Source organism: Cherax quadricarinatus, chromosome 76 (genome assembly GCF_038502225.1).
Source record: "Cherax quadricarinatus isolate ZL_2023a chromosome 76, ASM3850222v1, whole genome shotgun sequence".
Taxonomy (NCBI): Eukaryota; Metazoa; Arthropoda; class Malacostraca; order Decapoda; family Parastacidae; genus Cherax; species Cherax quadricarinatus.
In genome coordinates, this window is record NC_091367.1 from 6,408,651 (window position 1) to 6,422,475 (window position 13,825).

The 13,825-nt window shown below is 40.1% G+C and overlaps 1 protein-coding gene across 10 annotated transcripts in view; it reads left to right on the forward strand.

The window, feature by feature from the left end:
* Window positions 1-13,825, forward strand: part of LOC128703610 (calbindin-32) — a 474,209-nt gene that overhangs the window by 136,080 nt on the left and 324,304 nt on the right. For 7 of the 10 annotated variants that reach the window (XM_070101219.1, XM_070101210.1, XM_070101209.1 and 4 more), the window contains exon 2: window positions 12,298-12,403. The exons of 1 other annotated variant lie outside the window; for it this stretch is intronic. Coding sequence is in view for 6 of the 9 variants with exons in the window: in XM_070101210.1 (XP_069957311.1) it covers window positions 12,354-12,403 (50 nt within the window). In the remaining 3 variants the exon portion in view is untranslated. Of the gene's footprint in view, window positions 1-12,297; window positions 12,404-13,825 lie in introns of those variants that run through there. 2 more of the 10 variants (XM_070101217.1, XM_070101220.1) reach the window with 2 other exon arrangements.

Consider the following 13,825-nt stretch of genomic DNA (forward strand, 5'->3'; position numbering starts at 1 on the left):
CTGTACACAAACATACTGTTACTTGATAATACAAGCAGTAATGTAACAGAAACCAGAAAATGAAACATACAGCTTCACTTTATCACTCTACTCGAGTGTGTGCGCTCGGCAGATATGCAAATGTAAACAGCTGAAGTCTGGGGAGAATATTATCAACTTGTAAGAAAACGTTTTATTTAATAAGATTTTCCTTCATTTGAGGACATAATGTGAGCTTTAGTAGTGTTTGTGTGACGCTACACTGCTGCCTTCGGGCGCTAGTAATGTTTGTGTGACGCTACACTGCTGCCTTCGGGCGCTAGTAATGTTTGTGTGACGCTACACTGCTGCCTTCGGGCGCTAGTAATGTTTGTGTGACGCTACACTGCTGCCTTCGGGCGCTAGTAGTGTTTGTGTGACGCTACACTCCTGCCTTCGGGCGTTAGTAGTGTTTGTGTGACGCTACACTGCTGCCTTCGGGCGTTAGTAGTGTTTGTGTGACGCTACACTGCTGCCTTCGGGCGTTAGTAGTGTTTGTGTGACGCTACACTGCTGCTTTCGGGCGCTAGTAGTGTTTGTCGTTACACTGCTGCTTTTGGATGCAAGTGGTGATTGCGTGGTGTTATAATTCTGGCTGGACTCTTAGTGGTGTTGGTGCCTTCCTGTTATGTTTACTTAGCTAATGTTAGGGTTTAAAGCATATCGACTCCACGAGGATCAATAAGGCTGTTCGTTGCCTGTTCACCAGTCAAGAATAATTTTATCCCTTTAATAGGAATTAAAGTAAACTCAGGAAATGTCTACTGAGAGATAGACGCCTCACGGGGTATTATATATTGTGTGTGACACGAGGTACCTGAGTCTGTTATAGTGAAAAATTTATCTTATTGAATCTTACAGTTCACATTATTGAATTTAGGGATAATTTATTTCACGCTTAACAGTAACTATTTTATATTTTCGATTTTTTTCTCGTTCATTCCCCTCAAGGGAGGTTGCTTGACGTTGGTGAGGGGCTCTTGATCTAGGGAATTGGATCTGTGCTCCGGTTCCCTGAATTGAGCCTAAATACCTTCCATCCCTTCCCCCCCCCCACGCGCTGTATAATCCTACTGGTTTAGCGCTCCCCCATGATTATAATAATAATCTCAGTCATTATCGTGGGATTTTTATTAATTAAATTTTTATGCAGTCCATAAATCAAATAATCGTAGCCAAGGACAAATCGGGTAATCAGATCCATAGATTAGTTAAATAATTATTGTCATTGATAAATCATAGTGTAAAAATAAATCAAATAATATTCCAGGATAACTCAGATCATGTTACATAATGAAGAAGTAAGACTTGGTAGGAAGCAAGGGTAGGAAGCAAGGGCTACAGAATCACTGCTTCACCTGTCAGGTACAACAAACAGTATCTTCCTATCGCAAGTTCCTTGGATTATGATAGAACACGTCGCAGCTGTGCTGCATCTTGGGAACAACTCAGTATTGCACGTTGCAGCAGAGTGGCTCAGTGTTGAAAGTCTCACGAGTCGGAGACGTCAAGGAGCTTGAAGTGAGGAACTGATAATGTGTTTTGTTACACAGCAAAGATGGGAAGTTTCTTGATTAGGCATTGACGATGTCTGGCCCTCGCCCGTAGTGACTAACTCCCACACACACACTGTCTCTGTCTTCGTCGTAGCATACTCTTCCCTCGCTTCCCCAAAGTGCTGCTACCCACACATTTTCTTCAGGGTTATTGATGGCGTGTGGTGGCTCCTGACACGGGTAAATATTCATAACTCGTTTAGGGGGTCTCTCCTTTCCACTGAGAATTTAATGTTGGCTGCTGCTGACGGCTTCGTCATTAACTAAACTAAGGGTGGAGGTGGGAAGGCCCCTGGCGAGCAAGATTTTCTTATAAATGATATATAATGACCGTCTGATAGTCTGTTAATAGGGACCAGGTGAATGAAAGAGGGTATTGGCAAATACCAGTAAGCATGAAGGCAGACACACAATTTACAATCACCCTCTTGCAGGACAGCGTTTCGCTGTTTAGAGCTTGATCATGTCAGGACATGAAAAGAGCTCTACGCAGAGGCCAAACATTTTCCCCTTTTAGAAGTTTGCTCTGCAACGTGTCTGTATAGTCCTTGTGGCTTAGCGCTTCTTTTTGATTATAATAATAATCTGCAACGTGTGCCTTTCCTTCACACGTACGAAAATGTACATTGACATGTTGCTTTAAGCTAGCCGCAGATATGAACTTTTGAAGGAGTTTTAACTCACTTTAAACTCCTCGGATACAATGAGCGGGCCAGATTACTTGGCCCGAGTAACTGTCTCGTTAAAGTCTCGCCCAGATATTCTCTGAATGAGTAAATGGTCTTACTCAGGCTGTAAAGCCACATAATGGACTCGTATATATGAACTTAAATCTTCATTCCACTCTAGTGTAGGTATTAGGTTCATATCCTGAGCTTAGTGAAGTTGGGGATATTCAATCTGTTTACACCAGTAGGATTGAGCGAGTCTCGTTGCTCTTTTATTTTGAGAATTATCACTCTGGAGAATTCAGAGACTGTGGCATGTGCCGAGTGCTAGTAGTAGGCGTTTTTGGCAGCTGTAACTGTTTAAGCTAGTTTAGAAAGACACGTAAGCAAACACTATGACATATTTATTAGAAATATGCCAGTGTTTGCTTACGTGTCTTTCTAAACCAACTTATCGGTATTTATTACCAAGGTTTATACCAACTGTTTAAGCTCTCCGTTTAGAGGCACTCGTTGTAGATGAATGGTTCAGAGAACCGACACGTTGATAAATTAGACACATGTGTAACTCTTGGGTATCTTTATTGAGGAAACGTTTCGCCACACAGTGGCTTCATCAGTCCATGCAAAGGACTGTATGGACTGATGAAGCCACTGTGTGGCGAAACGTTTCCTCAAAGATACCCAAGAGTTGCGCATGTGTGTAATTTATCAGGCACTCGTCTTGGCTCTATATGCTTAACCACTGTCCTTCATTTCATCTTAGCCATCATGTCACCATAGCACAGTTGATCATTACTTGCAAGGATGTATATACACCATCTTGGTACGGGGTGGTTAACTAGGTGCTTTGGCTATCTGGTAATTCCAGAGTGAGGGTGGAGGAGTTGGGTGAAGTTACCTCTCGTACAGGAAGCACCCAGACCGCTAGATCCTCATCTGCCTCAGGATGGCTCGCACCACCCTAGATCTGGCATTCTGAACGAGTGTTGTATAGCTGTAACAGTGAGTGTTCTCATACTTAATCTCTCCAAACTATTCACCATTCGGTTTAATTGAACTCTGAACATTGATCATAGTGTGATGAATGGTTTTGAAAACCGACAAGTTGAAGAATTGAGACACTTATGCAACACATGGGAATCTTTATTAAAGAAACGTTTCGCCACACAGTGGCTTCATCAGTCCAATACAAAGTAGAAATGGGTAAGGAGAGTAGAAGTATGAGGTAATCAGTCCCTCAACCTGGATACGATGTGTTCAGTCCATCACTCTTGTAGTAAGTGCAGCATAGGGCCAGAGAGGTGGCTTATATACTGTGGTGAGATGAGTTGAAGCAGGAGGAGGCGGGATCTTAGTGGGACCTGCCACTAATGTAAGTAGGTCATCGTCCAAAGGTTTGGGCTAGCGTTGAAGTCTTTGTACCAAGATTCCATGATGTTGCAGTGTCTGACAGATGTGATGAATGGTTTTGAAAACCGACAAGTTGAAGAATTGAGACACTTATGCAACACATGGGAATCTTTATTAAAGAAACGTTTCGCCACACAGTGGCTTCATCAGTCCAATACAAAGTAGAAATGGGTAAGGAGAGTAGAAGTATGAGGTAATCAGTCCCTCAGACACTGCAACATCATGGAATCTTGGTACAAAGACTTCAACGCTAGCCCAAACCTTTGGACGATGACCTACTTACATTAGTGGCAGGTCCCACTAAGATCCCGCCTCCTCCTGCTTCAACTCATCTCACCACAGTATATAAGCCACCTCTCTGGCCCTATGCTGCACTTACTACAAGAGTGATGGACTGAACACATCGAATCCAGGTTGAGGGACTGATTACCTCATACTTCTACTCTCCTTACCCATTTCTACTTTGTATTGGACTGATGAAGCCACTGTGTGGCGAAACGTTTCTTTAATAAAGATTCCCATGTGTTGCATAAGTGTCTCAATTCTTCAACTTGTCGGTTTTCAAAACCATTCATCACATCTGTCAGACACTGCAACATCATGGAATCTTGGTACAAAGACTTCAACGCTAGCCCAAACCTTTGGACGATGACCTACTTACATTAGTGGCAGGTCCCACTAAGATCCCGCCTCCTCCTGCTTCAACTCATCTCACCACAGTATATAAGCCACCTCTCTGGCCCTATGCTGCACTTACTACAAGAGTGATGGACTGAACACATCGAATCCAGGTTGAGGGACTGATTACCTCATACTTCTACTCTCCTTACCCATTTCTACTTTGTATTGGACTGATGAAGCCACTGTGTGGCGAAACGTTTCTTTAATAAAGATTCCCATGTGTTGCATAAGTGTCTCAATTGATCATAGTGTATGTAACTACATACATTCTGCTGTAGGGAATATAATTTACTTTAAAAGTGTCTCACTGTGTATATTTTCTTTCGCAACTTTGCGCTGTAAGTTGGTATATAAAGAACAAAAAGGCACCGTAACGTGACTGGAACAACACAAATAATCCGCACATAGACGCTTACGATGACGTTTCCGTCCGACTTGGACTTAGGTGTGAGTTGGACCTGACCAGCTTGTGCTAGTAGGTCAGTTGCCGTGCTCCTTCCTTAGTGAATGGGACCTAACCTGACTACCTTAAGGCATTGGCTTAATCCGGTGAGTGAATTGGACCTGCCTCGCATGGGCCAGTAGGCCTGCTGCAGTGTTCCTTCTTTCTTATGTTCTTATTTACAATGGTCACTGGTACCGTAGCTCATTGAACGTACTTGTGCTGGTGATATGGGTGCCTGTTCTTACATTACATATTTGCTGGTTACTACTTCGTTACTGTTTGGTGTTTGAGTAATGCCACCAGGGAGTGTCAAGCTCCTGTAATATTTATTTTGCGTTCTCTGCCAGTTGTAGCGTTGTTGGCGCACTGCTCGTTCTGTTGGCAGTGAATATCGTTGTCGTATGACAGCTCTGCAGGGTTGAGTTAATAAGCAACAATTTATTGTCTCATGTACATAGACGTACAGCACAGAATCCTTTTGTTGGGCCCAAGACGTAATTAGTAAGTTTATTCAGGTATACACAAATACAGTTACATAGAATTATAATACATAGCATATGTGTAGAGAACCTGGGATAACCCAAAAAGTCAGACAGAATGGCTTATTTCCATTGGGGTCCATTGCCCTGAATTTTACGTTACGGCAAACAGATTAATCTATTCTAATTGGCAAACAACGCCTGAAAGTAACAATTATTCCTAAACCAATTAGCATACCATTGTTTTATGTAATTCACAAACACAAGAAGAAAATACTAAACGTTAACACACAAATCAAATGATAAAAGAATGTTTTTAGCGGCAGATCTGCACTGACAGCTATTGAGACTGAAATTACTCACACGAGATTTTGGACAACATTATTAATAATCTGAAATCGTGTGTCATATCCATGATTTGGATATTTGGCCATTTTTACATCTTTGATAATGACCAGGCTGATTCCCTCACTAAGTCGACCTCGGAGCTTGAGGGGGAGTTCTTGGGTGCCCCAGGAGCCAGGTTCATTGCTCTCTCTGGGGAAGAAATTACAGTACCTTGTATAGCAAAGTTAGCCGAGCAGCCTGGCTAGTCTCTGAAAGTTTAAACCAACAATCGCGGACTGGCCATCCTCCTACCGTGCTGATCACCGTCAAGAGGTTGTACTGGCTTGCCTCCGTCTCAACTCAAACCCTGCATCGACCGGCTATTTCCACCAGTGTACCTGCAGCAAAATCCTCACCATCCCCCATATCCTTACGTTCTGCTCCAATACGGTCTTCCTGATCGCTCTCTTTTATCTCTGCGAACGTAAAACACCTTCCGTTCACAGTAGACGTACTTTTCAACGATGATATACCAAACAGCGTAGTCTCTGTGACTCGCTTCCTCAAAGCGACAAACTTGATTGTGATGTAACCGCACATACTCGTCTTTACCCTGTCCTGTTTAGTGATTTATGGTCACACCACATTCCATACATGTATTCTTGCTTTTCTTCCTCCTCTTCCACTCCAAGACCCACTCACTGCTTTTACCTATAACGGATTTTGCCTGTACTGTAAGTAAATTATTTTCTGACAAGGAAAGCCTAGTAGCTTCTGCCATACACAGCAATCGTCAGTAGGAGTTTACTGGAAACGTCAACTTCCAGTACACTGATAAACCACACTATCAGACTACATTGACACTTATTATACTTGACAGTAAGATAGACATTGGTTTATAATTTATCCCGTCCTAGTTGCGAGGTGACCATGTGTCAGGACAACAAAAAGGTCGCTCCTGGATTAATGACCTCTTTATAGGTCGATGGCCATTAAGACCAGTAAGTACCTAAGTAAAATTTAATCATTGTCTCCCTCCCGTCTGTCTCCCTCTCGTTATGTCTCCACCATTATCGTGTCTCCGCCTATCATCTGTTTTTTTTTCCTGTCATCTGTCACTCTTTACTTAGTTTTTCTCTCATTTCCTTAAATCTACTTGTGCTCTTCCCCATGTTCACTTGAACATTTCTTTAAAACGCGAGTACGTAAGAGTGTTGTAGGTTTCTTTAGAGAGGCAGTGTAGTTCCTGTCTTTGGAACACAATATTGTAACTTTAGTGAGGCAGTGTGGTTCCTGTCTTTGGAACACAATATTGTAACTTTAGTGAGGCAGTGTAGTTACTGTCTTTGGAACACAATATTGTAACTTTAGTGAGGCTGTGTGGTTCCTGTCTTTGGAACACAATATTGTAACTTTAGTGAGGCTGTGTGGTTCCTGTCTTTGGAACACAATATTGTAACTTTAGTGAGGCTGTGTGGTTCCTGTCTTTGGAACACAATATTGTAACTTTAGTGAGGCAGTGTGGTTCCTGTCTTTGGAACACAGTATTGTAACTTTAGTGAGGCTGTGTGGTTACTCTGGCTGCCAATATTAAAGTTCCGAGATCGCATCTCCTTGATCTCCTTGATAGCACAAGTGCGATTTTTTTAATTAAGTTTACTTTAGCTCCCGAGTATAACCTTATCCCTGAAGGATTATCGTTAAAAATCTTCAAGGTGGATGCCTCGAGGCTGGTGAGAGGTTCTTGATTCAAGGAATTTAGCTATCCTCTCTCTCCTTTAATCAAAATTAATTGCTTCCTATTTCACAGATGCTGTAAGATATTTGCTGAGTTAGCATTTCTCTATGAATGTAATAGTAGTAGTAGTAATAAAAATAGTAGTAGTAGTAATAAAAGTAGTAGTATAGTGTTGTAATTATTAGCGACTCGAGAGCTTTTAATTTCAGCGACTCTCAAAAATACTTCATAACGTTGATTATTATGGTGGTTAAATAACAAAATTTAGTTAATTTTTCGTTTCTCTCTCCTCAGAATGACACAATAAACAAAAATGCCTTGAAAAATATACACTACTAAAATTTCCCTGTAAACAACTGGTGATTTTTCTCTCTGCAACTCACCTCCAGCCACCTATATTCCCTATATTTTTGGTAATTTTCCCGTAAGCTCCGACGTTTTCAGCGTGTTAGGGAAAACTCCCCGGCGTATATCTCGAAGTTATGCCGTTTAGGGAAAGTTTAAGTGTGGGAGGGAGAAACATAACCTAGTGAGCTTGTCTGATGTGACGACGCAAGAAAAGATTAAAACTCGCCGAAGATGATGCACCGTCGTTGTTTTTATTTTGTTTCCAAGAAGGAAGGAACGGAAAGGGGATGCTTTGAGTGAAGTGCTCTTGATCAGAGAAATTGCCTGACAGCATACATAAAGGGGATTACCAATAGACCCCTGGCTGTCTTCAAGAAGGCACTGAACAGGCACCTAATGTCAGTACCTGACCAGCCGGGCTGTGGTTCGTACGTCGGGTTGCGTGCGGCCAACAGTAACAGCCTGGTTGATCAGGCACTGATCCACCATGAGGCCTGGTCATAGACTGGGCTTCGGGGGCGTTGATCCCCGGAATACCCTTCAGGTAGGTAGACGCCAGTATGACAGTCAACCTTGCTGGACGAAGACTGGTGACTCGTTACCTCTGGGGAATGTGTGTGATTATATATATATATATATATATATATATATATATATATATATATATATATATATATATATATATATATATATATATATATATATATATGCAAGGAATTCGCAAGAGCAGGCGAAATATACACAAACACTGATCTCTGGCTGAAGGAGACTCGAACCTACGAACCTTGGAACAAGGTACGCAGAGCAGGCGAAATATATTTCGCCTGCTCTTGCGAATTCCTTGCATTGTTAATATCTCTAGTAAGGCTGATGCATGCAGGGGATGAGGTGAAAAGCTGGCTGCCTTGGATCAGAGTCTAGCGCAAAGCTGGACTCCTAGGTATTGTCCAGTGTGGGTAGATTGTTAAAGCACTGCGTACCTTGTTACAAGGTTCGTAGGTTCGAGTCTCCTTCAGCCAGAGATCAGTGTTTATATAATATATATATATTAATATATATATATATATATATATATATATATATATATATATATATATATATATATATATATATATATATATATAACATTTTAGGTATTTTAATATGCTGGAAAACTGCTGAACTGTCTTGTCCTTGTCTAATCTAGTGACAAGGTTTGTGTGTTTGTGTGTGTGTGTGTACGGGTTAGGGGGAAGAGTAAGAGACGAACGATGGGAGAGGGAGAGGGAGGGAGGGAGAGAGAGGGAGAAGGGGGGGAGAGAGAGAGAAGAGAGGGGAAGGAGTGAGAGAGAGAAGGGGGGGGAGACGAAGGAAAGAATGAGTGGGCCAGAACTTAGAAAAAGTGTTATCATTTAAGAAGACACGACGCCAAAACTTAGGTAATTGCCATACTAAATAACTTAACCAAACTTTACTTAGGTTTTACAATATAATGCAGCGCAGCAAAATAACTTAACCATCATTAAATAATAGAACTAGATAATATCCAACCTGAGTTAGGCCAAGCTCTGCCTAAGTTTGTCAGTCTTCATTAAGACATATTGCTGGTGACAGAAGAGCTTGTAGGAGTCTCGAACTCTCCTGATTCAGAACATCCTTACGGTAATTCCTCTCGTCTAGTCAACAAGCCTTTACACGGAGGCGCACCGTTTTGTTCCTAGTATAACCATGACAATAATCAGCTGTGATGCTGTTGTCATGCAGAAACAGCTCCGCCGTTTATTTGATCTCTCTGCAAAGCTGCAGATAATTCACGTGTGTAATAATCTTAAACTTTATGGGGCCGAAATCTCCACAGAAATTGAACTCTGTGTATGTACACTTAGCGATGTACACCTGTGTATATACACTGAGAGATGTACACCTCTCTTTGTATGTATATTGAGAGATGTACACCTCTCTCTGTGTATGTATATTGAGAGATGTACACCTCTCTGTGTATGTACATTGAGAGATGTACACCTCTCTGTGTATGTACATTGAGAGATGTACACCTCTCTCTGTGTATGTACATTGAGAGATGTACACCTCTCTGTATGTACATTGAGAGATGTACACCTCTCTGTATGTACATTGAGAGATGTACACCTGTGTATGTACATTGAGAGATGTACACCTCTCTGTGCATGTACATTGAGAGATGTACACCTCTCTGTGCATGTACATTGAGAGATGTACACCTCTCTGTGTATGTACATTGAGAGATGTACACCTCTCTGTGCATGTACATTGAGAGATGTACACCTCTCTGTGTATACGTATAACATTGCACTGTATAATTTGGTTAATTGGGATTAAAACTTTCCGACTAGACTTGTTGACCACCAGTCAAGAATACATTTACCCCTGAAATAGGGACTGATGTTAACCCTGGATACATGCACTGAGATACACAAACTTCGCCTGTATAGATCCTCTGTAACACATGCAAATAGAGCCTAAAAATCTGGAATGGCCTACCAGCAGCAACCCAAAACTGTGTAACTATATACAAATATATCGCATAACAAGAAACTCATGCAAATTTATTAATTTAATTGTATTTAAATTTGCCTTTTATTTATTTTTATTTTTCGTCTAACTCTTCCCACCCCATTAACCAAATTTACATGAAAGTGTTACGTTCACGCGTTTTATTTCTGACATATTCTGATGCTTAAAAGTTATTACCTTATAAGATTTTAAGGACTAATAATGTATGTATATATATATATATATATATATATATATATATATATATATATATATATATATATATATATATATATATATATATATATATATATATATATATATATAATGTGTGTGTAAATGTCGTTCCGAATAGGTAAAACTTGCTATTTTAGCTTAAATAGCAATGCTCTTCTTGCCGAATAAGGCAAGCGAACATTTGTGTATGCAGTAATTTCGCAAAAATCATTGTGAACCAAACAAAAAATATATTTCATTGTGTTTGTTTATTATTGAATTATTATTAAATTAATGTAAGACTTTATAGTAAATGTTTAGTGTTACCTTGTAATGATGAGCATTAATATTGTTACAGTAACACCATCAATATTGTTACAGTAACACCATCAATATTGTTACAGTAACACCATCAATATTGTTACAGTAACACCATCAATATTGTTACAGTAACACCATCAATATTGTTACAGTAACACCATCAATATTGTTACAGTAACACCATCAATATTGTTACAGTAACACCATCAATATTGTTACAGTAACACCATCAATATTGTTACAGTAACACCATCAATATTGATACAGTAACACCATCAATATTGATACAGTAACACCATCAATATTGATTCAGTAACACCATCAATATTGATACAGTAACACCATCAATATTGATTCAGTAACACCATCAATATTGATTCAGTAACACCATCAATATTGATTCAGTAACACCATCAATATTGATACAGTAACACCATCAATATTGATTCAGTAACACCATCAATATTGATTCAGTAACACCATCAATATTGATACAGTAACACCATCAATATTGATACAGTAACACCATCAATATTGTTACAGTAACACCATCAATATTGATTCAGTAACACCATCAATATTGATTCAGTAACACCATCAATATTGATACAGTAACACCATCAATATTGATACAGTAACACCATCAATATGCTGGTGAGGGGCTTATGATCTAGGGAATTGGATCTATACTTCGATTCCCTGAATTAAGCCTGAATTCCACCCCCTCCCTTTCACAGGCGGTGTATAATTCTTACGTGTTTAGCGCTCCACCATAATAATAACAACACCACCACTGATATTCAGAGTTACTCAGGAACGACGTTAACAGAAGCCAGAAGATTAAGACCCGTGTCAAGACTTTGTCCTGGAGAATATAAGTAGATATAGAAAGTCATCTCTCTCAAACTCATGGCAGGGAACACTTTGTTCTGTTTCCTCGTGAAAAACAAAAATAATAATAATCAACAGAAGTTTGTATATATTCTGATGAGTACCTGTCTCACTGAGAGAAACAGCGCATGTACTCGTAGTGGAGTATATGTACTCTTAGATATGACTTTGACTTTAATACTCCACATTCGGCATAAAATATTCTTGACTGATGGTGAACAAGTGAGGAATTCTTAATTACTCTCGTGTGTCGATCAACTTAATCCCATTTAATCAGCCTGACCAGAAATATGATTTTTTTACGATGCCTTCCCTTCTCTTTGTCATTTCTTTTTTATTCCTCGTAGACCTCTCTGTTCCATCCATAATTCTACCCTTCTCTTTCCTTCCATTCCTTCTTCTTATCCATTTCTTCTCATTCCCTCCTTGTTATGCTCTTCCACGTTATTTTTTCCTTCCCCTCCCTCTTTCTAATCCTCTCTTTACCTTCCCCTTCGTTCACTCCTCTCTTCCTCCTCTTTCCTCGGGTCTTGATAAAGCTTGAGGGAGCTATGATGCCTCGCCAGCAAGAATTCCTTCGTGTTTTCCTAAAATATCATTAACTAATTGCTGGAAGGCGGCAGCAAACGAGGTAAAAACAATTACCGTATTATTTTCAAAGATTTTTTTTCTTTTTTTTTTTTAGTTTGTCATCCCGTAATTTTTCGAGCGAGCGCCTGAATGCCATAGCCCGAGCTGGTTATGTCAGCAGGGACCAGCTGGGAGAGTTTGCAGAGGATGCACCACTGGAGGTAAGCCATTCCCTCATCCTGTGGAAGAGACGTAAGGTGTCTGGGCCTTTATATTTGAGTTGCGTATTACTACTCTATATATGTGCGAGTTTTGAAGGGATTAATTGAACTTTTCATGAATATGATCATTTTTACGGTTTTGCTGTTGTGAATAATTGAAGTTTTGACACAAGGAAAAATCAGAAAGAAGCGCTAAACCACAAGGGTTATACAGCATCTGGTGGTAAAGAAACCTGGTTTAATAGTTTAATACAGATGTACTCTAGTGATTTGTTGGCTTAGGAGGATTTATACGCTTATTAAATACATAAAACAGACACAAGGGCTCACAGGTGTCACAGCACATAATGTAGAGAATAAAGCAACACAGGTGCCACACAACACACAATGTAGTTATTACAACACAGGTGCCACACAACACATGTAGTGAATATAGCGACACAGGTGCCACACAGCACATAATGTAGAGAACAAGGCAACACAGGTGCCACACAACACGTAGTGAATATAGCGACACAGGTGCCACACAGCACATAATGTAGAAAATAAGGCAACACAGGTGCCACACAGCACATGTGAATATGGCGACGCAGGTGCCACACAACACATAATGTAGTGAATAAGGCAACACAGGTGCCACACAACACATAATATAGTGAATATGGCACCAGAGGTGACACTCAGGATATAATGTGGTGGTGTGAGCGGTCGTAAACAAGTGATGGGGCGGCACTCAACGCCTCTGATTATTAATCGCAGGACGGACAAAGGCGGCAGTAAGTCATTCGCAATGTAACTTTGAATTCGCTAAAATTAACACGAACTTTAGACATTTTTACTGACAATACGGCCGGCTTGAGCCCATTATTTGGTCCATTGCTGACAGAAAATTCGTCTGTTTCTTTCCAGTGTGGATTTATAATTCCAGCCACGGTTTTGTGGATTTGCTGTGAATTGTTCCAGGTCCGGCATTGTGGGTTAGTCGTAAGTTGTTCTCGCCACGGTATTATGGATTAGTTTTGAATTGTTTCAGTTATGGTATTATAGGTTGAAAATTTTTACAGCCCCAGTTTTGTAGATTGTGAATTGTTTCAGATACAGTATTATTCCAGCAACAGTATTGTGAATGATTTCAACCACATTATTGTAGGTTGTGAATTGTTCCGACCACAGTATTATAGGCTGTGAATTGTTCCAGCCAGAGTATTGTACGTTAATTTAAAATTATTCCAGCCACGGGATTGTGACTTTTATACTTCATGACAACAGATGATCAAATAAACAAAGCAACTGTTATGGGACCCTGAACACTAATGGCACTGTCACTATTAATATTGAACTCATATTAACTTCAGATCGACCATGAGAGAACAGTTAAATGTGGTGAGAAGTTATATTTGACTAATTATTTCTTTGTGGCCT